Consider the following 24,161-nt stretch of genomic DNA (forward strand, 5'->3'; position numbering starts at 1 on the left):
TAAATTATTTGTATATATATTTTTGTAATAGGTTAATTAATGAATGCCTTAAGCCACTGTTTCTTGTTGGTGTGTTTAAAATATAAAAATGGTATATGTAGTATTTTATTGTTAGCCAGACGAAAGATATGAGGTATATGGGTTTTCAACAAGAAACATTTTTTTTTAAGTTCAAGTACTCGAAAATACCTTAAATCATAGTACTCAGATCGATAAACATGAAGAGAAAAAAAATTTAAAAACATATACACAAGAAAGCGCCTTAAAGGATACGTCTTAATGATAATTAAGTGATAATTTTCAATTTCAAGTCGCACCCAATTCTTGCAGGCGATTTTCCGTTGTTTTTTTTTGTGGTTTTTCCGTTCATTTTTAAACCAAGAAACACTGCTCTGGTAACAGACACTTCAAAAGATTAAATTTTTTATTATTACATTTTGTAATCTTTTTGCTAGGTTCTGACGAACGTTTAGAAGAGTTTATTTTAGGAGCTTGAAAATTTGTAATTATCTGGTATTTTTCACCTGTCTGAGTACTGGGGTTAGAAAAGGTCCTGACCAAAAGTGTATCATAGCTGAGAACGGATTTCGTCAATCTGACTTCTAAGCTGAATGAATGCCTAAATAAAATGTCTTTTATTAGTATATTCATGGCTTAATCGAAATATGAAAATGGTATATTTTGTACAAATTTTTTTTTGCCAGAAGGAATATTTAAGGCATATAGATTTTCAACAAAAATACTTTTCTTAAATCCTTTCAAGTAATCACACAGTCTTAGCCTAAATAGTAGAAAATTTTTTTAATATTTTTATATATCAAATTAATTTGAGGGGACTGTCAGAACGACAGTATCGGCGGTCTGGCATGCGTCCATGCGATAGTATCGATTAAACATCGATTTTTTTCCAGCTCTAGCAGCACATGTGTGTTGTTGCTTGCCATTGGCATCAAAATTTGTCGGTAAGTCTGGTTTTCCCGCTCCTAATTTCGCCATCCGCCGACACGAGTCAATTGTACGACAATTTCAGTGCGTTCGCTGTTGAGAAAGGAAAGGAACGGAAGAAAGGCCAGAAAACCGGACTCAGGACAGGATCAGGCGATCAGGCAGGTAGAAGTTTGCACAGACACGGAACGCGAAACGCGAAATCTACATAGCAAACATGCCGAACGACACGGTGGTAAAGGTTCAGGAGTACAAAGACACGCTGATCCTCAAGGCGGAGCTGCTGATCACCAAGCGCTTCCCGGAGAAGATCGTCCAGCTGAACGAGCTTTTGGCCACGCCGATGTTTAACGAGCGCAATTTCGAGGAGGTGCACCAGGACCTCAATATCCCGGCTCTGCCGCCTGTACTGGTTAAGAACCACGAGGACGGCCAGTCCGAGGACGGGGACCATCCACCCACCAAGCGGCAGCGCAAGGATGTGATCGTCTCCGGGCAACCGGTCCTGGCATTGCCGGCAGGAACGGTGCCTTGCAACAAGCCGCTCTGCGAGATGATCAAGGTGGTTAAGCCCATCATCAGGAAGCTCGTGGAAGATTGTAAGTACTCTGGGCGCTTAGTGATCCTAGGCAACCCTACAATTTCCTACTAGTTCAGTGCAGTGTTAGCTTATAATCCATGTTTTTAAGATGTGCATATCGATTATGCTAATTAATAACCCTAATCCACTTAGAACCTTTAAAAAACTCCCAATTCCCTTCTATTTAATATTGCCGCTTAATATTGATATTTTTCATGAACTGAATTCCTAGAAATCCCTATTAACCCCAGTAAGATGCGGATTTATGAACACCTAAAAACTCTTATTAATCCCCTATTTTCTTTTCCGCAGCTAATCTCCTCAAGATGTGGATCTCGTTCATGATTCCCAAGATTGAGGATGGCAACAATTTTGGCGTCTCCATCCAAGAGGACACGTTGGCCGAGATTCAGACAGTGGAGTCCGAGGCGGCCGCCTTCTTTGACCAGATATCGCGCTATTTCCTGTCGCGCGCCAAAGTCGTGTCCAAGGTGGCAAAGTATCCGCACATCGATGACTATCGGCGCGCCGTCGTCGAGCTGGATGAGAAGGAGTACCTCAGTTTGTGGCTGGTCGTCTGCGAGGTGCGCAATCGCTACTCCTCGCTGCATGACATAGTGATTAAGAACCTGGAGAAGCTGAAGAAACCGCGCTCTTCCAACACCGAGAGCCTCTATTAGGCGTTCCCCAAGCCCAACCCCTTCTCTTTTTTTTCATCATCCTATTTACTGTTCAAGAAACAAACAATAAACAGCCCGTAGAGCGGACGGTCAGCGGTTCTTGTGGCTACTCGAAAACTCAGCCTCCCCCCATTTCGATTGAACAACATCAAGGACATCAGTCAAGTAAAGAAAAAAGAAGATAAGAGAAGCATTAAGCAATAGCTGTAGCCTAACTAGCGCCTTTATTGATCCATTTGTACTACGTCTAGAGTTTAATGTCGAGTTTAGCGTAGAATACAAGAAACCGATGCTGTATAGATTCCACTAATAGCTATAGCTATGCATATAAATAAATAAATCGAACGTTGCCTTGTCGTTGTCGGCCGAGAGCAAGAAAAATTCAAGAAAAGTAATGAAACGAAAGCGGTTTAACAACTCAAGACATTTGCGATGGATCGACCGGCGCGATGAAGCAGCTGAGAGTTTGTAATAAAAAAGAACCTTGTGACCTTTTGGCAGAGTATTAAACTGTTTGGTATTCTTTATTTACCTAAGGTGGCTTAAGATTTAATTTCACAAGTATGTGATGGCGTCATGCATTTCGCCATTTGAAGGCGCGCCAAAAACATGACAGCTATTGTATGCAATGCGTAATGTTGGTTTTGCAGTCTCACAGCAGCGGGCTTTGTGTGGAGTTCCAATAAGAAGAAGCTAATTGCTACAGCTACCATAAAAAGACTGTTTGCTATATCATTTTATACAAAATGGCTGAAAACAATAAACAAAATGCTTTTAAACATGAGGATGGTATTTTGTATTTAATTTAATTAAAAATGCCTCTCAAAAAGATAAAAAACGGACTTATTTTTTTAAAATTTATTTTTGAATTTTACAGCACTGGAGCTCCTTGGTCTAGAACTTCAGTTCTAGCATGTTCGCTTCAAGCTCCCGCCACACATGTTCGGCTCGAACTCCCGCCAAGCATGTTCGGCCCGAGCTCCCGCCAAATATGTTTGCTTCAAACGCCCGCCAAACAATAAATTCAAAACGCAAACTTTCTTTAAAAAAAAGTAATCGTATATTAAATAGATAATGAAACATAATTACTATTTACACTAGTACTATCGATTTTTTATTTACAACTAATTTAACTAAGTCTCGACACCACACATGGATACATACAAAAACTAACATCTCGAGTGTGTTTCACAATTTTAAAAACTTAGTCGACCGAAAAAAAATGGAAAATTAAACCAAATAAAGATAAGCATGGCCGGTGTGTGCTAAATTCTGTGGCTCGTGGATTATTTATAGCTAAAGTTTGTGCTAATACTTTCGTTTTTCTTTTTATTAAGACGTGTCCAGTGTATTGGAATTACGGTTCGATTTCGAGGCACTTTTGATTTGTTGTTAAAGGCAGTGTTTTTCTTTTGTATGCTATATTCGGAATTTTCGCGTCGCTCTCTTTAGCTTAGCCTAACTTAGGCTTAAATCTATATATGACAATGAACATTTTTACACAGATTATCAACGTTTGGGCGCTTAGCTAATTCTTAGACTATAGGTCAGTACTGACATCAGCTAAATAAATCGGTAGCTTGGAACTGTTTATAAACTTTCCTGATCGTACATTTTTTATTTTGATTTTTCTTTAGTAGCATATTTACCTAAGCCTACAATTTTTAAGTCTAAAATTCCTACAGGTTTTAAAAAGCACCATCGTAAAGTTTTTAGGCACAAGACCCTCTTGAAAAAATTAAAAACCAGATAAATTATTCAAAGTCCGGGATATTTAAATCCTATGCCTTAAATCATATTATTCTGTGTTGGATTTTTCTGCTAGCTTGATCCCTAGTATTTCTTGTATATTTTTGGACTTCACTGGCTAACCGATTTCCATGGCTGATGTCAGTGACTGGACTTCCTGGCTACCAACTCCATCTGGTCTCTTCCACTGAACTGAACTTAGCCCGCTGCATTAAGTAAACGAAATGGCACATTGAACCACAACCCACATGATCCCTCCTGTGACGCCTCCAGTGACCCATCCTGTGACCCATCCGATCACATGTGATGGCCCCACCAGGCGGCGCTGGCCTGGTAGTATCCATCGTGTCCCCAGCCGAGGATGCTGAGCGGCGGTGGCGGCGGCGTTAGCGAAAGTACGTCCACATCACTGTCGTTGTTGTTGTTGTTATTTCTATGGTGGTCATTGTTATTATTGGACTTGTTCGCAGTTTTCCGCCAGCCATGCCGTGGCTGTGGTGGAACTGGGAGCCGCAGGGCTAGACGTCGTCGACGCCTCCGACGGCGCACCAGATCCCAGCCGACGGTGCCCTCTTGTTAGAAACCGCGAGGCGAGCTCTTCGCCGGCGCCAGGAAGGGCTTCTCCTCGTTCATCTTCTCCAGATTGCCGCTGAGCGTCGGATCGGTGGGCCGGATGCGCTTGAAGAAGCCGCACTTCCACAGCAGGAAGGTGAATAGCGCCAGGAGCAGCAGTCCGCCCACGATGCCCAGGATGATGATCAGCCAGGGTATCGAAGTGTCGCGCTGCTGGTTCCTCAGTTCCGGATAGGCCCGCGTCTCCACCTGGAAATGGGATAGTATTAGTATCTAGCATTCCTTGATCCCAAATGTAACTCAAAAACCTCACCTCTATGCTGTTCAGCTCCATCACCTCGACGCCATAGTTCTCGGGTATTAGGGCCGAGGCCTTGGAGAAGATCCTGACCCGTTCCACCCTGGGATATTCGCTGACCAGCGTGGAGTTCCACAGGCGGGCCTTGACCACCACTTGGGCCTCGGATGAGGCTGGCATATTGAAGATATCGCACTGGATGCGCACGCAGTTCGTCGTGTCCTTGGTGCAGTCCAGCTCCACGATGTCCTGCTTCTTGCCATTGGCCCCTGCCGCACTGTCACCCTCCGGATCGTACATTAATCGCTCCAGCCGGGTGACGCGGTCCAGAAAACTGCGACGTACTCGATTGTGGGAGCTGACTTGCGAGCTATCCACGCCATCCTCCCGCTCGCTGCTGGAATAGTAGCTCCTCTGCGAGTGGACCACACTCTTGTTGTACGGATGACGCGACTGCGAGGGGAACATTCTCAACTGAGCGGGAGCCCTCAAGTAACCGGTGCTATCCCTGGAGCCGCCGGCCAACTTCAGCGGGTTGACATACTCGGGCGCCACATGGCATTCGCCCTGGCTGGCCTCCACCGTGGGTATTTGCTCCAGATAGAGCAGGTACTGGACACCTCGACCGCTCTGGGGATCACTGTACAGTGAGTACGGCCAGTAGATGACCATCTGCACCTTGGGCGCCGTCGAGGGTCCCTCGTTGAAGATGGTGAAGCTGTGATGAACCTGCGAGCCCACATCGTCCATGCCCATCGGTCCGTGTAGCTCAGCATCCGAGATGCCAGTGGTGCCGGTGGTGGCCACACCCGTCGTCGCACTCGATCCACTGTAGAAACTCTGCTCGGGAATGGCCCATCCGCGGAAATGGAGCTTCGCCCGACGCACCACATTCACCAGAAGATCCCGCTCGGGACGCTCGCGACCCACCAACTTGGAGGTGGTATTCGCAAAGATGTGGAACAGCATGGACTTCTCACTCGGCTCCAATCCTTTGGGCTGGAAGCGTATGGTCACGAATGTGGTGGTGTCGCGCAGCATGGGATTACCCAGACTGCATGCCACCAATGTGGTATTGTAGCTGTTGCAGGTGGCATTCGTCTGTGGAAGCACAATAAGTTAGAGATGGAGTGGTGTTCATTTCTGGCAGGGACTTACCGGCTTCTTGGTGGCCACATAGGAAACTCCTGCCTGATGGGCGACGAACAGTTGAGCCTCGTAAGCGGAATCCGCCAGATTGCTCACATCGATCCGAACCTCCAGTTCCGATTCGTCCAGGATCAGGGTGTAATCGTTGCCTAAAAAAAGGATAAAACAGGTTAATACTTTAATATTCCATAAGCTCATTTATACATTTTAACTAATATACAAAGGCAACAAGGAACCTTTAAGTCTTGGGGTAACTGTCTTAAATTGAAGTTAAGCATTCTTTCTCTCATGACTAGATTGATAGCTATATAATCAGGGATTCACCCTACTCACCTGATGACTGTGTAATGTTCGGCTCCGCCCGGATGACCAGGTTGCTCTCGCAGAGATCGTCATCGCCGCAGTCCTTTTGGAAGGTGCCCTCGAAGTCGATGTGCGCCTGGGTCTGGTCCAATATCGGATTGAGGCTTGTCAAAGCGGACGCAGCCAGTGGCGGCTCCTGCAGCGAGTACTTCAATCGGAAACGCACCGGAGTCTGGATGTCCCGGGTATTGGCCTTGATGTAACCCGTAACCGACTGGCAGGCCATCTTTCCGTCCGTTCGCACCGTCACCACCCGACTGAGCACATTGCTCCGCTTGTTGTCCCGATCGAAGAAGACCCGGGAGAACTTCTTCAGATGGTCGAAGGTCTCCGCCTCGACGTTATAGGCCAGCCGGAGCTCCTTGCTCTTCTCGTCGAACGGATCGATGCTGCAGCAGGCTTGGAAGGTGAAGCAGGTGAGATTACTGCTGGGGTCTGCCAGGCAGCCCGGCTGGTTGGGGTCCATGTTGTGCAGTTCCTTGCGCAGCACCTTCGTCTGGATGCTGATGATGGGCCTGGCCAGCAGGATAACCGCGGCCGAGGAGTTGAATGCCCCAATTACCACATCCGGGTAGGAGTTATCGTCCAAATCCGTGTTGCCCGATATCGATATGCCGAAGGTGCGAATGGGCTGGCCAGTGGGTATGGTGCCACCCAATTCGGAGGCCTGTATCTTCTGGGCCGGCTTGGCGTTCAGTCCCTGCCTCGAGCCCAAGTAGATGTAGACCACACCGTTACCTTCGTAAGGAGCTCCCACCGCCAGATCGTCGCAGTTATCCTTGTTGAGGTCCCCGATATTGGCCAGGGCCAGGCCGAAACGACTCTCCAGAGCTCCCGTCAACTTCAGTGTGTATTTCGAGGGCAACGTGTCCTTGTCATTCTGGTAAACGTACACGGCTCCACCCTCTGTTTTGGTGAAGTACAGTGGAGCTGCCACTATCAAGTCCGGTCGGTGATCGCCATTCACATCGGCGGTGGCCAGTTCGTAGCCAAAACTCGATCCGAACTGCTCACCGTCCAGGATGGAGTGCACCGGGATCGGATTCTCGGTGGACTTGTCGAAGATCACCACCTGACCATGGCCCTCGGAACGTGGAGCTCCGGCCGCATATGACATATGTCCGAAGAACCGGCCACCGGTCACCGACATGCCCAGGTAGCTGTACTTGTCCACCGGCGAGCTGTTATCCGAGTGATCACTGTAGTAGGTCGTCTTGTCCCGCTGCAGGTACTCCCCGCCCACCTGGGTCACCCAGATGGATCCGCGCCACGTGTACGGTCCGGGGGAGCCCAACACCATGGTGTCATCGTCCAGGAGAGCGGCCGACGTTCCCGCCTGGCACAGTCCGTAGTCCTCGTGTTGCCTGCGGGTTGGAATAAAGAAGATTAAGGTAATTAAAGGTTTCTTATTGGTCAGTTTCATTATGACTATTCACTTCTCCAAGCATCCTTCCCCATATCCAATCCTTATTCCAAAGCATTAGCTTTCCTTTATGGTATTAATTAGTTTTAATTTACTAGAAATCTACATTCAAATTTTTAATTTTAACGTTACTTAATTTTTTGACCCATTTCATGTTTGTTATTTCCCTTTTTGTAAGAGCTGCAAGGATATATTAACTTCGGCGTGCCAAAGTTTGTTTTCTTTCTTGTTTATATTTAACTTTATAGTGCAAGTTAATTGGCGATAAAAACAAAAGCAATGACCACTTCAACTTCGGTTAGTTCCTGATTTATTATAGTTTGTTTTGCTTAGCAAAAGAGTCCAGAGACATGATGTCTTGGCCCTCTTTAAATAACCCCCCATGGATTATCCTATTCCCGAATCGGGACATTAATAGATGACCATGGTCAATGAAAGGACTCTATGGGCACCCGTATCTTTATTTCCCCGTCATTTGTCTATTCCCGAATGGAGTTATGCGTTGGACATTAATGGATGACCAGGGTCAACATTTGCCCGTTGACCTCCTGTTTTCCACCTATTTGTGTCCTCTTTTTTTTTACCCCCTGCCTATTCCCGAATCGAGTTTGGGCACGCGAGTTTCAGCTCGATGAAAAATTGCATATTCAGAATGATGACAGGCCACCTTTGAACCTCCCGTTGCCAACCGCTCCTTGATTTTGGTCATCATGTGGGTGCGGAATATTATCCCCCCCCCACGCTGTCATTTAAATAAATTAAATTTCACCTTTATGAGTGTGCGTTTTTAGCCTGCAACGACGTCATCGGTGTCACACTCGAAGTGACCCTGCCCCAACTCGTAACCCCTGAAACCCCCCACCTATTGCCACACACGCTGCATGCTAATTGGGCGAAACACCCCCGCATTATTCACCGCCGCAGATAATTCACCTTGACACTTTTCTTTTTATTTCCCTTTCGCTTCCCTGCCAGGAATAAAGAACAAACACACAACTGACCCATGTCAACTGGAAAGAGAAGGGGATGGGGTGTTATGATTGCCTCAACCCACAATAGAATACCCGATCAATGTAGAAAGCGATAGCAATGACCTAGGGCAACCGGCAAGAAATTCACCACACAAGAATTATAGATTATAGAATATAATATAAAGAAAACCTACATATGTAGGTTTTTTCTTAGTAATAAATTAAGTTAATTCGTTGTTAGAGATATCTTTAATAATCACATGTATATCATATCTCACACCATCACTTTTCCAAACGTAAATAAAGGAATTTATTAATTATTATAGGGTGATCTTTTAGGCAGAAATGAAAACAAAAAATTCTCCAGACGTTATTCAAATTATGACCAATAATTAAGATATTCATAGTTTTTCCGTTTTTTAAATTGATTCCGTATCCAGAAATTTATGAAGTGTCTGTTTGGAATGAATTATACTCTTCAAATAGTGCTACTGATTCATGCTCTGACTAATTGTGGTTTCTTATAAAGTGTTTTGAGTTCTTGGGTAAACATGGAATTTTCTCAATAATATAAATAGCTTTGAAGGGAAAATGATGCATGCCCTTAACGATATTATTATTTTAAAGTGTTTTTTCAGAAGAAATAAAATTTCATTAAATACGTTGATAAATATCTGTGATCTAACTAACAGTAAGTCTATCTCAGAGTACTCACCTTTGCACAGGTCGTCCTTTGCATGGTTCGTGCACCTCTTCAAACTGCAGATCGTTCGTAAGTAGATAACACAGACCCTGGCCATAACGGTTCTCTCGAACGATGTACATATAGCGATGGGCGCAGACGATTACCTACAATGCAATTATAGAGTAATATTAATTAAAACGTTTTATCTGTGTAAGTCTACAAAACATTATAAAGGATTGAATTTATCTTGGGGCTTGCGGATATGACCTAACTCACCTTTCCGCCGGATCCGTTGGCCTGTAGGGGATTCGAACGCACCGTTACGCCCATCCACTGGTCCTCCTTGATTTCGTCATTGCCGGGAGGTGAGAGGATTTCGCTGTCGAAAGCTGAGCGAAGAACGGAGAATTCGGAGAGCGAATGTGGAGATCGCGGGAGAAAGAAAGAAAGTGCAGAGTGTTAAACAATTGCCAAAAAAGAGATGCAACGTGTGATAGTGTATGTGATTGTGTCTTTCTGTGCGTTTGTGTACAAATGTGTGTGTGTGTGTGTGCATGTCAGCAACAACAACAATAATAATATAACATCAACAACAACAATAACGGTAATAATAATTAATAACTTTAAAAAACTAAGAGTAGTATGCATTAACAACAGTATATACATATATAAATGTATGCATGTATGTGGTAAAAACAACAATAATCATTCACAAAATTTACATACGTACAATACAGTGGACTTTGTTTTGGTCAAAGATTTTCATTTTAAAAGGTGTCTCTTGCTTTTACATTAAATGCTATTCCCTAAAGATGGATGTACAGTTTATTACTCATACGCAACGTGGAAAATGGTAATAAACATTTCAATGCAACTGAAAATCTTATAAGTCGAATAAAAATATATCCAATGAAATGTTTATGATTTTTGACTTAGTTCAAATTGGTATTTTACAAATATTTAAATTTTGTAATGAGCTGTAGGTCATATATATTTTAAGCTTTGTAGAATTTGTTGGTAAATGTGATATTTGCAATGATGATCACTTTAAGTTTTAAAAGTACACCTATATTCAAAATTACAGCTATAGGGTATACAGGACTACCCAAAATCTTTAACTTCAACTGGAAATCGAAATGGAAACAAATGCAGTAAAATGCAAATTCCAACCGACTTCGAACTCCGAACAATTTAATTATTTACAGCTGATTTTCGGGCAACAAGTTTTCTTGATTGTTTTTTTTATGTTGGCGGTAAGTTGTACAAAGAGGAAAAGAGTGGGGAGTAGAGGAGGAGGGAGTGGGAAACAAAAACTTGTTGATTAAACGAAGCGTGAAACGAAGCAAAAGAGCGGGAAAACAAAAATGGAAAGCGCAGCCGCAAAAGAGAGAGAGCCGAACGAAATTGATTTAGAATGCATTTTAAAGCATCAAAGTGTTGAAATATGATAAATGATTATGACACTTGCAAGAGCCAGAGGGAGGGGTGATCGAGAGAGGGAGAGAAGAGAGTTTAGTTGCAGTGCACAGAAAAAACATTACCAGATTTAAAGATCGATCAAAAACAATTTCCCATTTCACTCTGTTTCAACTATATTTTTTGGAAATCTTAGAGTCTATGCTTTAATCCCATAAAAAAACATAATTTTTAAACTAATTTCTACTACTCAATAAGAAAAGTCAATTTTGGTTATTGCCATAGAAATGCTATCTAAGTAAAAAACATAGTTTTTGTTAAAAAATAAATTCGAGATATATCTGGGACTTTGCAGAGTAACCCTTTTTTCATAAGATAAACCTTGGTATTATGGACTTTTAAAGTGATTTCTTTCGCTGTAAAGTTTTCTTTTCGGTTTTCGTGGGGCGTGGGTCGTTCTTGACGGGTTTCACGCGTTATAAAACGCGTATGGCAGTTGCGCCTGCGCAGTGAAAGTCGCGCAGCTGGCAGAACCGCGTACTGCCACTCCCCCTTTTCAAATTTCTTCATCGCAATTTCCCCTTTTTTCTGTGCTTTTGACATTGGATAGAGTGAAAAAGAATCTCTGAAGGTAATGAAAAGAAAAAGGGGTACTGTGTAATGTGCAGTAATGCAAAGAAAACCTCACCCAAAACCCCCCGTTTTTCCTCCCCTTTTTCACCCGCCTAAATTCCGAGATATTTTCGTCCGAGAATTCGCATATGCGCTGTGTTTTTTACAATTTGCAGTTATTTTTATGCCCCAACATTTGTTTTGCCTTTCATTCGTACACAGCAAAAAAAAAACATTAAACATTGTCATTAGTTTTCAATATTATACATTTAAACAACAAGCCTGAATATTCTTGAATTATAAATTAAAGAAATTTTGATTTCCAGAGAGGGCTTAGTTTATTTTTAAGTTTTAAGTGGGAAGATAATGCACCCAATAAGTTTACACCTTTGGATATCAGTGTAGCCATTGTTCTGGATTTCGTTTTGGTATTTTTTACTGCGCTCATAGTTTGAGAAATTTGTCACGTTCTTGGGCGGCGCCGTTGGCAAAAACCCACTTCTTCGGCTTTTGTAGTTTTTTTTTTTTTAGTGATTTTTTTTTAGCTGTTTCTTCTTGAAACTGCCACGCTCTGATTGTCAAAGAGCGAAGAAGAAGAACTGGAGGAAGAAGAAGAAGCGGCAGAAGAAACCCGGTCACAGTGTCGTTCAAAAAAAATGCAGACGACCCAGATGCAAGTTAACACTTGGGGTGACGAAGGGGTTCATAAACACCCAGCAGGGCAAAAGCACAAATGGATTAACATACGGAGTGGAAACAGGAGAGAAACCGAAGCCGGGATACCCATCCTAAAAGTGTTGTCACATCAAAAGGTAGGCATAAATCATTCGCTATATATTCGATATAGAATGATTTGTTGAGCATTGATTGATTCTTTCTTTAAAATCACTGAAATTATGATCCCTTTATGCGATCGTTCCAATTACCACTCTGTCTTTACTACGATCACTTGGTAATTTACTAGACTAACTTAGAATATTTATTTTAATCTGAACACTTTAAAATAATAGCATATCAAAATAGGTTAAATTTTAAGTAAGTTTAATTGAGATGGAATTCAGAAAGCATTAAATGTAAAGTCAAAAATTGCAGCTGTTTAAGTTTCGATATTGCATTATTTGCATAATACGTTAAATACATATTTCATTTATTATGTCAATATGTATTGCTAATTTCTGGAAAAACTCATGACACCCTCGACGAGGGTGTAAAGTGATGGCTATAGCAGCTGCCAGGGCTATATAATTAGTGCTAAATGAGTCGCCAATTGAAGCCGCCGAAAATGTGAAACCACATTTATGGGGCTTTGGGATTTTTCGAGTGGCCCCATCACCATGTCATTCCCCTGGTTTTGAGTGAAAATTCCGAGAATCAGTTGGGGCACGCTAAAGGAAATGGTTAACATGTGACGTCGATAATGAAGTTGTGGCTGCAATTGAAGCGTGTAAAGATACTTAAGAAAAGTTCAGTAATACTATCGCAAGCTTAGCTGGCTAATTTGGCCATTTTATTTTAATTTATTTAGAAATGGAGATTACAAAAAATAGCTGTGTCAATTTTACTCTTAAAGTTTTGTGAATACCAAAAGCTTCTTCGGTTTCCATATATTTATTAATGGTTATTGGTCGAATAATAAAAGTTATAGCATCCGTTTGATTATCACATTCCATTTATCAACTGCGAGTTCAGTTAAATAACACCTGGGTACTTGATAAGAGTGATAATGATTACTTCACCGATTAGGTGATTATTTAATCTACATTTCAAAAGTTTATATTCACTAAACTTCTTTAAAAGTTTGTTTATTATACCCTCTTACATATAATAATAGATTGCCGATAGGTGCCGATAATTAGCCCTATTTAATAGACAAATGTGTGCCTTTTGGATTGAATCACAAAATGTTAATAACATAAAATGATAACTTAATATAATAGTTAAGCATTGCCATATTTAAATGGGTATTTGTACAGCCAGATGTGTAATTTTATATATAATATTATATCTGATTGCAATTAGTGCGAGCATGCGTGGCAGGTCAGTAAAAGTAACGATAAAAGTAAGAGTAGGAGTGAAAGGGAGAGAGGAAAGCAAGATGGCGGCCATAGGCATGCGTGCGTGACTGTACATTTTCATTCGGTGATCGGAGATTTTCATAGATTTGCAGAAGATATATGTACAAGCGATTTATTTACTTTTTGGGAAAAAGGGAAAGATGGGTGCACTGAATCGAAAGTATGGTTAATGCCTGGGTTAATTCAACGAAAAATCAAACCGTAAGTGAACGAATCAATGCGCAAACCAAAGGTATGGATACTGATTACTGGTTATATATATAAATATCGATCAAATACTGAATGGGTGTTAGCGGTTGCGATGAGATGCGCGATCCTTGGTAGGGAATCGGGTAATTGGGATCGGTTTTTGGTGGGCAATACAACAATTAAAGCACCCAAAACCACTTACTCTTATTAATCTCATATGCTCCGTTCGCTAAGGGATTCGTTCGTTCGATTTATCGAATAGGAAGTATCGAAAAGATTTGTCAGTATTTTTGGACAGTTGGAGTTGGAAGGGTTAGGATTTCAGGTTGAGTTTGAGGCAGAAACACAAATGAATTTCCCAGTTATGCGCACCGAATACGGATTTCAATTTTGGCGTAACCAAAATATAGGTAAGGGGGAAGAGAACGAAAAATAAAAACATAAGAAAGAAAAAAGAGAAAGAAAGATCAAAATAATTAAAAATTAAATTTAATGTAGTTTTCGATATCGGTATTTGTGTTTTTATATATTTACTAAGATGCTAGGACAAAAAATGGATATCTATACAGTAGGTACTATAGGATAATACGAGTATAATTATAATAAGTGCTCATCGAGTGAACGTACGATCTAAGGACTGATCGCTTGCTAAGTTAATCGTACGATTCAACAAGTGATCAATAAAACGATTAAGCAATTAATCGATGGCAAAACCCATTAAAAAAAATGGGAAATTAAGCACACACGAAATTTTGTAGCCTGATTGATTCAATCAAAAATTTTAGATTCCAATTATTTATCGATTTATTCGCTTGCAATATCGTTTAGACATCGATCAAAGCATTCTCTCCTACTTAAATTAAAAACAAAGTAGTTGTTTAAATGTTAGACATGTTTAGTCACAGATCTCTGTACAGCATTTGGCAATCGTTTATGTACAATTCGCAGACTAAGTCAGGATCCAAAATAAGATATTGGGGTAAACTGAAAATGCGAATCGGTTAGCTGGAATGAAGATTGGCTTGGCCCGGTTGACCCTTGAACCTTGGCACTCCGGTTAGTCACTTGGCAGTTGGCAGTTGGGAGCGGGATTCAGGATTAGCGGGGTTACCACGAGACCGGACAATCTACGACTATAACTAGGTCGGTATATTTATGTATAACTAGGACTGGCACAAACCAATCAACCTTCACCAATGGAAACATGTAGATACAGACTTAAAATAGAAAATAAAAACAGGGTACAGATACTGAAGCTTGGTTATAAGTTATTGACTAACTTGAGATTATATACGTACGCTGTATTCTTTTTTTTTGACTCTAATTAAAAATAAGAACCTAAGAACTTAATATTTGAATATATATTTATGACTGCAGATCCTAGTTATTTTACACACATCTCAAATATGATTCACTTACATCGCCTGCCATCGGTAATCACTTGTTCGCAGTCATCGAAACTTTGTGTCATCGGACACCGCCAAAGGGCGCCAGAATGTGAAGTGTTCGGTTGTCGATTTTGATCCAGTGGGGCTCCCACTAATACACTGCAAAAATAATGGGAAAAAACCAATTTGTTATAACACAAAATAAATAAATAAAATGTAAATAGTATGGTATATATTTGATCATTAAACTTAAAAATTAACACATAATATCATTTTCATTTAATTAATATAATATATATTAGTAAGTTGTATTTTTTAAGATTCGATATATACACAATTTTTTCTCGTTAATTTGTAACAACTGCTCTTTTTATAATATATACGGCTAATAAGTTATAAGTACGTATTATTCCTTCGAACTTCATAATCATTCAACCACAATCTATTCAAGCTTCTATCAATGCCAGAGTTTTGTGAACTTTTACACCTGAATGATATTTTTGATTATAAGTACTTAGATATTCCGCTTGAGCAACCATTTGTAGACTTTGACACTAGCATGATATTTTTGATTTCCGCCCAAGTTGGAAATTACAGAATTTAAACGAAAAAAAAAACACGTAATATTTTTTCTGTGCATATATTTAACTTAACATGTTGGTAATCTGAGCCAACCACAAAAACCCGCAAGACAAGCGATCTGCGGTCAGTTATACTGGGTTATAGTATGGTGGTAGCCATGGCTATTGGCTAATTGCGGGTCGCCACTTTGGCTCCAACTCGTAATCGATTTGTAGGTGGGTTCAACTCAGACTCCGCGACAATTGCGACTTGGTTCAATGCACTTCGGTTGGCTCTTTGCATTTTATTCGGGGCTTGGCCCTGCCGAAAAGTAATTACTCCAGGCGATAAACGTGCTCAGATTGGCGGGGGATCTGGGTGCGTCTGCACGAAAGATTCCGCTAATGAGCAGTCAAGTTACCAAGGAGTAGCCAAAAGCCCAGCAGGACATGTCGAAATATAATCGTAAAATGCGGGAAATAATTTAAAGTTTAAGGGGCTTTAAAGTTGCAAGCTGGGAATATTTTTCAAAGAGGCGTATGTAAGAAAAACCCCAGAAGCATCAGCAATTACTGAAGACGGAGTACAACATAAATATTTACTTATCCCTCATTTTATTGTTTTGGTAGAATTTATGCCAGTTATTTACGCAATCAGTAAATAAATGCAAAAAAGATATTCAAATTTAAGTACAGATACAATTTTATGCAAAATAAATTAAGCAAAAAGAAAATGAGTAATAAAAGTGTATAAAGGAAAAAACAAAACTAAAGCTATTTCGCATGGTAAATAACAAAATAAGGGCAGTCAAAGATGTATAAGATATGCTAGAGAAATGCCGAAGTAAGTCTAATTGCCGATGCATGAAATCCACGAGAAGAAAGACATTTCTCCAGCGCGAAAAGTCGCCAAAAGGCAGTGGAAACATGGCCAAGAAACACGCTAAATGGCAACAAAGTAGGGCCGCCACAAAAGGGGGAGGCTAAATTGCAAAAAAAAAAGAAAACAATAAAAAACAAAAAAAAAATACACCCACGTTCGCTCGCTTAACGTGTTTAACATGAATGTTCATTATCCTGCAGCCGTAAGCTCAGCCATAACCCACAGCAACAACAGCAACATGCAACAACTGCTGCAGCAACAACGGCAACTTCTGCGACAACAACAACTGAAATTGCATGTACGACAACTACAAAACACGAAGGCGAGGAGTGGGTTTATGGCGGCCATTAAGTGGCACCTACACACCACACACACACACCATTAAAGATTAATACACAGAGAAAAACACTGAAATGGTAAGGATCAGCAATTTGATTTTATATATATGAAACATTCTAAAGCATGTTTTCAAAGAATTTGAAATGAAATACAAAATTTAAAAATTATTGTAGTACTATTATAATTGTGAAGTGTAGGTGGAATAAATAATATTTGCTTTTTTTTCTGTGCATCAAAGCTCAGCAATCAACCGTCACAGCAGCAACATCAACAGAAAAACCGAAGAAAAATCGAAAATAAAAGAAATCTTTTAGTGCCCAAAGGCAAAACTGGTGGCCAAATTGCCGATGAGGGTGTGGGTGAGGGGCGTTGGGGGGGCGGGGGGTGGAGATGGGTGCGGGTGGTGTAGGTGGTGCAAAAAAAAAAAAAAAACAGAAGAAGGAGCCGCAGCTCATGGGCGTGCTCCGAGTTATCGCTTTTGTCGCCTCACAATTGACACATTTGCCGGTTTGGCGGTACTAAAACCACAAACATTCAATAAAACTCACGAGCAATCAGTGGGATAGAAATCGCAGTTAAACAGATAAAATGGATTAATAGAACTTTCATAAAAACACTCTCAGAGGAAGATGAAAAGATACCTTTATAGAACATCAATGCAGAGTTAGAACTATTAAGCACTATTTATTACATGAATTTTTAATATCATACAGTCCCAGTCATAACTGAGATTAATACAAGTGAAAGCTAGATTTGCAGCTTTAATTAAAAACTTTATCTAAAGAGCATTCAGATGGTTTAGTGGTAAAGTGAATATAAATGGTAAGATATTAAAATCATTCGGGCTATATATTTCAAAAAATGTCTTTAATACATTTTTTAAATGTGTATATTTCAGAACCCAATAATTCAAATAATACTTTTTATATGTTAAAAATATCTTTGGGAGACCTTTTCTCAATTTTAATGATGTAACCATCTTCAGACATTCCAAACTTAGTTTTATTTAGAAAAACGAAGAACCTGTTCGCCGTGAACTTCACTCCCAAAACAAGGCCACAAAATGAGGCACGAAAACTAGATCAAGAGCGAGTCGGAGTTTCGGGGCAGGTTAAGACCTGATCTCTCTCCTCCGCTTCCCATATTTCTCACGTGTTTGTCTTGTGGTCATTAACGCTGACACTCGGATTGCAACAGACCCAAAAAAAGAAGACTTAAGATCCCGACCCACCGACCTGACCTGACCCTTCCTCATTTTCGTTGGTTTTATGGCCGGCTTTGCTTTTGACCCGAAGTCCAATGTCTCTTTTTTCCACGTTTTTTGTTGTTGTTTGTTTGATGCTGCTCATTTAGCAGGTGCCTGCATTTTCCACGAGGTGATGGAAACCTGGTAAGGAAAATAAAACACGAGTCACATAAATCTGGTCACCAAACGCCGCTGGTTGTAAATCTTTTGACATTGCCCGAGTCCATAAAACAGCCTTAATGATCTAGCCGGAATTTTGATTTCGTTGAGAAGGCAAAGTGAAGTGGGCGGTGGACTTGGAAAACGGAGCTATTTGATTCTTTTCGGGCTGCTTGGATTCTGGAGCGAGTTCGTTTTTATGGCACTTGCCACTTAGCTTATCAATTAGCGGGGAAGTCGAGGAAAGTGGGGTGCGAAGGGGCTTAGGATGGGATTGATCCCCTCAATTATCGTGGAATCGAACAAATGAGAATACTGTAAGAAAAAAACACTAAGACACTACACATTAACTTTTCTTTTAGATTAGGCCACTGCATTTTCACTGCTCAAAAATACAGCATCTCCAATAATTGTTATTTAAAATTAGAGAAATATATAGAAGCAACAATTACAATCATATATTAACAAAAATGTATTTTAAAATTATAGTCCCTAATTGGAAATAATCACTTCATGATTATATTATATTGACTCTATTTTTGATTTTAAGATCACATTTATAAATGTTAGTCAGTACAGCAAAATTATTACAAAATCAATTACTATTTAATCATCATTCCAATGTTTATATTTAAGATATACATCATTGTCATTCAAAACCTCTTCTTTGTTTTGAAAAACCCTAGGCTTTGTATTTATTTTCAGTGTATAGAGTGATCTACTTGCTAGCTTGCGTGCAATTAAAATCCGATGACGCTGAACTTCTAGCTTTAGCTTTTGGTGGTGGATCTGGATCTGGATCTGGAGAGTATAGGGTACGCGGGGGGTGGGGGGAGGTGGGGATGCAGTGCACTGGCGACGACTGCTTAGAATGCATTTAATTAAATTTGAGCATTAATTGCCGCTTTAAGGCGTCGCGCGTGTCGCCTCAATTGCCGGGGTCTCGAAAACCCTTTCAAGTGGCTCTACTCAAGTCAACCCCTCCACTATCCATTGAATCCATCCATCTATATATGCACCCCCAACCACCACCCGCAGCTGGAGAGTCTCTTGTAAGAATTTGATTGTTTGATTGAATAAAAAACGAAGAAAGGCCTTAGAAGGGGCATCGCTTGATGTCTTGGCTCTAATAGAAAAACTCAATTATTCTTTACAAATGAAGAAAGCGAAGATGAGGGGTTAGATAAGCCATTTTTTATTCAAGATCGAATGGTTATTTTTGTAATTCAAAAAATAATTAGGCTTTCGTAGAGACAAATCTCTGTGCTGACTTTTAGAATCGCTTCCTTATGAATAAGTTAGCTTTCTTTACGTTTATCAAACGAAGATATTTTCTGCAATATTAGAAGAATTTCTTGTGATACTCCATTTATAATGCTCATTACTTTATAGTATAAAACCAAATGCTCAATTAAAATATATAAAACTATATTTTTAAACTGAAAAAACATGGCTTATTTAATGTTTTGGTTATAATAACAGATATAAACATGTTCTAACAAAGAATGTAATGTATTGATTTATATATATTGAAACTTGTAGAACTTTAATTTTTGATTTAAAGTTATAATGGGCTTTTTAAATATGCATAGTTGGTTTTTCCACTTGCACACCCTTCGGTGTTTTTTTTCAGACCTATTTTCGTAACCCCCTTCCACAGAAGTAACTTCCCGAATTGCATTTGCCAGAATTGTGAGTACATACTTTGTTGTCTGAGTTGGGAGCCCCTTTCTGGTCCAGCTGTGTTTGCCTTCATTCTTATTTTTCGGTTGCTCAGACTCGTTCTGTTTGTGTATCTTATTAGTCATGATTATCACAAGTGTTCCCAAGTGTTCGCCCTCGCCCTCGCCCAATCCCCAATATTTTCCCCCAAGTGGTGCAGCATCGTCCGAACCCACTTCTCAGCATATTTATTTATTATCATTTGTCTGCCCCAAAACCAGCCACAAAAATTCAATTCATTTTCGTCTCCCCATGACCCCGTCGAACCCCCCCTCCTCCTCCCCCTCCCCGTATATATTTATGGATCTGCTGGGGACAAAGATATGGTACATTTATGGCTGGGAGTGGAAGTGGGATGTCTCATCTGTCTGGAGCTCCATCTAGGATCGATCTGCTTCCGGCAATCGGATGCCGTTCCGATTTCGCATACGTTCCGACGATTTCACTTGGAAAACTAGCCCAATTGCGTCAGTGCGATAAGATGAGAGTACTACCAATTAAATGGAATATGTTATCACACTGAGGTGACTTTATATTATGTTTGTTTTAATATATTATATGATATTAGCTATGACTCTTTTCCTGAGAGTAAGAATTCTATTACTAAGTCCGAAATTGCAAACATTTGTTTAATAATCATGAGACATTTAAATCTTCAATGCTATTCAAAATTGAGAACAATCTTCTTAAGTTTGAGCTACTTTAAAAGAGTATTTCGGTTCTATAACTTTCATAACATTTCAGCAGCTGCTAGATTTTTAAGACAAGGCATCAAAGTATTTCGCTCAGTGTTGGGCTATCGAGTATTTGATATTTGCAGTGAGGCATTTGCCCCAAAGTCATTGTGCTGAGGTGTTGCCAGGTGATGTTGTTCGGGCCTAATTATGCCCCTGTGCCCGTAGGCCAATCGGCGTTAGTCACGTCCTTCTCGATGTTTTCCTCCTTAAGGGGAAATCAGCGGAGAGCGGGATGCGTGATTCGCAGGATACTTCCTGCTGCGACAGGATGAAGTTATCGGAGGACGAGCTCTCTACCTGAACCGAACTCTTGTTACCTGTCCGATCGGAATCGAAGATAGGCGACATGCGGTGTCGTTTACCTGCAGCTGTCTTGAAAAGTGGAAATAAATAGAAGTTGTAGTGCCACAGACTCTAAGAGGAGGCTGTGTTGTGTAGCCACCAGCAGCATTTGCGTCAAATTGGAATGCGATTGCCGATTGTCCATTGTCCATTGTCGATTGCCCACTCCTTGCGTTTCGGGGGCCTGTAAACTGACAGTCAAAGTGACCAAAATCAAATTACGAATACAGAAAGCCGGCAACAATAGCAACAGAAGCAACTGAATTACCATTGCCTAATTCAATTTGCGCATTAAGTCGACAACTGCGATGACGATTGACACTCGCACATGGGCTCAATGTCGAAGTCATCCATCAAGTTTGTGGGTCTTGTGGAATTTAAGCAATGGAAGGAAGAAATATAAATATTTAAAGAAATCTACGAATGTAGAAAACTTCTTTCGATTCATCAGAACACTCTTGTTTCATATAATATTTCGACTTTTACTTCCCATCCATCAAGTTTGTGGGTCTAGTGGAATTTAAGCAATGGAAGGAAGAAATATAAATATTTAAAGAAATCTACGAATGTAGAAAACTTCTTTCGATTCATCAAAACACTCTTGTTTCATATAATATTTCGACTTTTACTCCCCCAGTGTTTTATATATATTTCGCTTTCCATTCCATTCCCTGAAAAAATATTATATTATTATAACCATTACAGCATTTATGTGGGCATTCGTTCTTCATATTTCGTTCTCGTGCATTTCAAGGCATCTGATTTCGTATTACTCCGATCAACTCAACCCTATACATGTTTATGCCACTCCTTTCAATCCGCTGCATATGATTTGAATCCATTCTGCAGAGTATGGCCTTCCATCATCGGATCCCTCAACACACAACGTAACCTAACCCAACCCAATAACCCGGGAGATTTGTCACTTCAGAAACTACAAAATACATCCGACAAACGACAGCGAAAAACATACTTCAATAAATTTTTTTCGGTTTTCGGGTTTTCTTTCATTTTTCTGTGTGTGGGGAGGGGGGTGGAGGTGTTGGGTCGCCGCGGCTTAAAATTCAAGACGGGCAGTCACCGAATGCGCATAATTTGATGGGATTTGGTTAAGTCATCCATTGTTTGGGTGGCGAGGGAGGGGCGGCGATGTTTGGGTGGGCGTGGCATGTCAAGGTGTCGCCATGACGCGCGTGTCCAAAAAAAGCCGCGGAGATTACTTGTCCGAATGAAGTCATGCCCAGAAATCATAGGAAAACCAGAGGCCCTCAAGGGTTCTTGTTGTTTTCTTTTTTTTTTGGGGCTGTTAATCATTTGTTGCTCGGTTATAGATATCGGATCCCATTAGCTAACATCCGCGGATGTTTCAATTTGCACAAAGCCAAATCCAAATCCAAATCCCAATCTAAATCCATAATGGGAGGCAGGCACGCGTTTCCGCCGAGGGTCAAGCACATAATGTGTCCATTAACTCGCAGAACAAGACGCCGTAGAAAAACTGAAGTGGGGATCTGGCCAAGTTGATGACGCCTTCAATGGCGCCGCTAAAAAGTGCGGAAGCTTCCCAAAAAGCTGGCGGGAAAATGCCAACCATTAGGCCGAAATGTTCTATACTAATAAATCTTACATTAATACAATATTTACTCACTTGGCCATACAACTTGCTTATTATCATATAAATTTCAGTTAGAATATCTTATTAAATAAAGCTACTAAGCACAATATTCCTAACAACGTAACAGCTAGTATGAGATCACAATATATGCCTTCTATTTAGTACGTTTATAATTACCATTTGAATGGGCTTTAAGTCCATTTGGAGTACTACCCATTGTGTTAGGTTCCACCACAATAACTATGGCAGAATTAAAATAATAATAGATATAAATAATAGCTAAATTCATTTAAGTTCATCTATTATTTTTTATTTTATTATTTGTATTCACTGGAATCTGTTCAGTGCCTTCTGAACTTAACCTAGCGTAATTAACGAGAAAGAAATTTTATGGATACATAGTAGCCTTAAATAAAATGAATTATTGACAATTGTCTACTCCGCGTTGGTTTCCAGTTAACCAACTTAGGATTGGCCATACAAATACTTATTAACGGCTGGCCAAATTAAGTTGAAATTAAAATAGGGTGAGGTCTAAAGAAGCGCTCTGGGAAAATGTACGATCTGCGCATTTCGTCGGCCCAACCTCGTTCCACATTCGATTGGGTCATCGCTCACGGCTCGTTAATTTGGCCAGCCAAATGGGAAATTGATACAGGAAATGCAGCCTAGTGTTAACTGATAACTCTGCCCAAAATTCGTGCGTTGTCCGCAGCTGTGCGGCTTTGATTAATTGTGGGTCAACACAGATGCAGATGTTTGTTCGCATATGTACATATATATCTCGCTGATCTACATATGCTTCATATGGTATGTGTGTAACCTCTGGAGCGTTAAATTGCCGCGGTAGCCCGCTTAACCGCCTACCCATCGAGCCCAGCTACCCATCGCACCAAACCGCCAACCCACCATCGATACATTCACCCATCTACACAGACAAAAATTCAGCTGAGTAAGGTTAGTTACAAATAAACTTATTTTCAACTTGAATAAGTAATATGTAGTTATATGTATTCAACCTATTTTTTTTTTTTATTATTACTTATTATAACTCCATCGAAACTAAATTATACTCCAGTTTTACAGAACATTTATCCACTTATTTTTGAACTTAAAAAATGAGCTTCAAAATATTTTGTTTTAATTACAATTTCCATTTTTTTTATATTCTAAGCTTATTGTTTAAATAACCCTTTATAGAAAACCCAATTTTATTTATAAATTTTTTTTTCTAAGTGCAACTGTGGGATCCACAGCCCCTTGATCCATCAACGTAACCCAAGTAGCACAAATTGGCCCGCGGCTTTGCAGCTTATCGCGTTTTGTATTTGGATTTTCTCTTTGTTGTTTCTGTTGGGAAAAAGCGGCCCAGCGGTTTCATTTCCATTTTCATTTCCCCCGCACTCACTAGCCATTTCCATTATGAGAATTGATGGCAAGGTCAAGCGTTTGGATCAGCGTT

General features: G+C 40.4%; 2 protein-coding genes across 3 annotated transcripts in view; one reads left to right on the forward strand and one right to left on the reverse strand.

Annotated features, from left to right (window-relative positions):
• Nucleotides 1-846: 846 nt before the first annotated feature.
• On the forward strand, nt 847-2,715 carry LOC108045298 (proteasome activator complex subunit 3). Its single transcript, XM_017124582.2, has 3 exons — nt 847-962; nt 1,031-1,544; nt 1,838-2,715. The coding sequence occupies exons 2-3, from the start codon at nt 1,163-1,165 to the stop codon at nt 2,203-2,205; spliced, it is 750 nt and encodes a 249-aa protein (XP_016980071.1). The 5' UTR covers nt 847-962; nt 1,031-1,162; the 3' UTR covers nt 2,206-2,715.
• A 527-nt stretch (nt 2,716-3,242) lies between these two features.
• Nucleotides 3,243-24,161, reverse strand: part of LOC108045211 (integrin alpha-PS1) — a 56,783-nt gene continuing 35,864 nt past the window's right edge. Inside the window, exons 2-9 of one of the 2 annotated variants that reach the window (XM_017124438.2) lie at nt 15,128-15,255; nt 13,911-13,937; nt 9,693-9,805; nt 9,447-9,580; nt 6,308-7,701; nt 5,984-6,123; nt 4,841-5,926; nt 3,243-4,776 (exon numbers count right to left, since the gene is read on the reverse strand). In XM_017124438.2, coding sequence (XP_016979927.1) covers nt 4,531-4,776; nt 4,841-5,926; nt 5,984-6,123; nt 6,308-7,701; nt 9,447-9,580; nt 9,693-9,805; nt 13,911-13,937; nt 15,128-15,255 — 3,268 coding nt within the window. In that variant the 3' untranslated portion in view covers nt 3,243-4,530. The remainder of the gene's footprint in view (nt 4,777-4,840; nt 5,927-5,983; nt 6,124-6,307; nt 7,702-9,446; nt 9,581-9,692; nt 9,806-13,910; nt 13,938-15,127; nt 15,256-24,161) is intronic. The other variant, XM_017124439.2, reaches the window with a different exon arrangement.

The sequence above is a fragment of the Drosophila rhopaloa genome, unplaced genomic scaffold, assembly GCF_018152115.1.
Source record: "Drosophila rhopaloa isolate 14029-0021.01 unplaced genomic scaffold, ASM1815211v1 contig_3, whole genome shotgun sequence".
Lineage (NCBI taxonomy): Eukaryota > Metazoa > Arthropoda > Insecta > Diptera > Drosophilidae > Drosophila > Drosophila rhopaloa.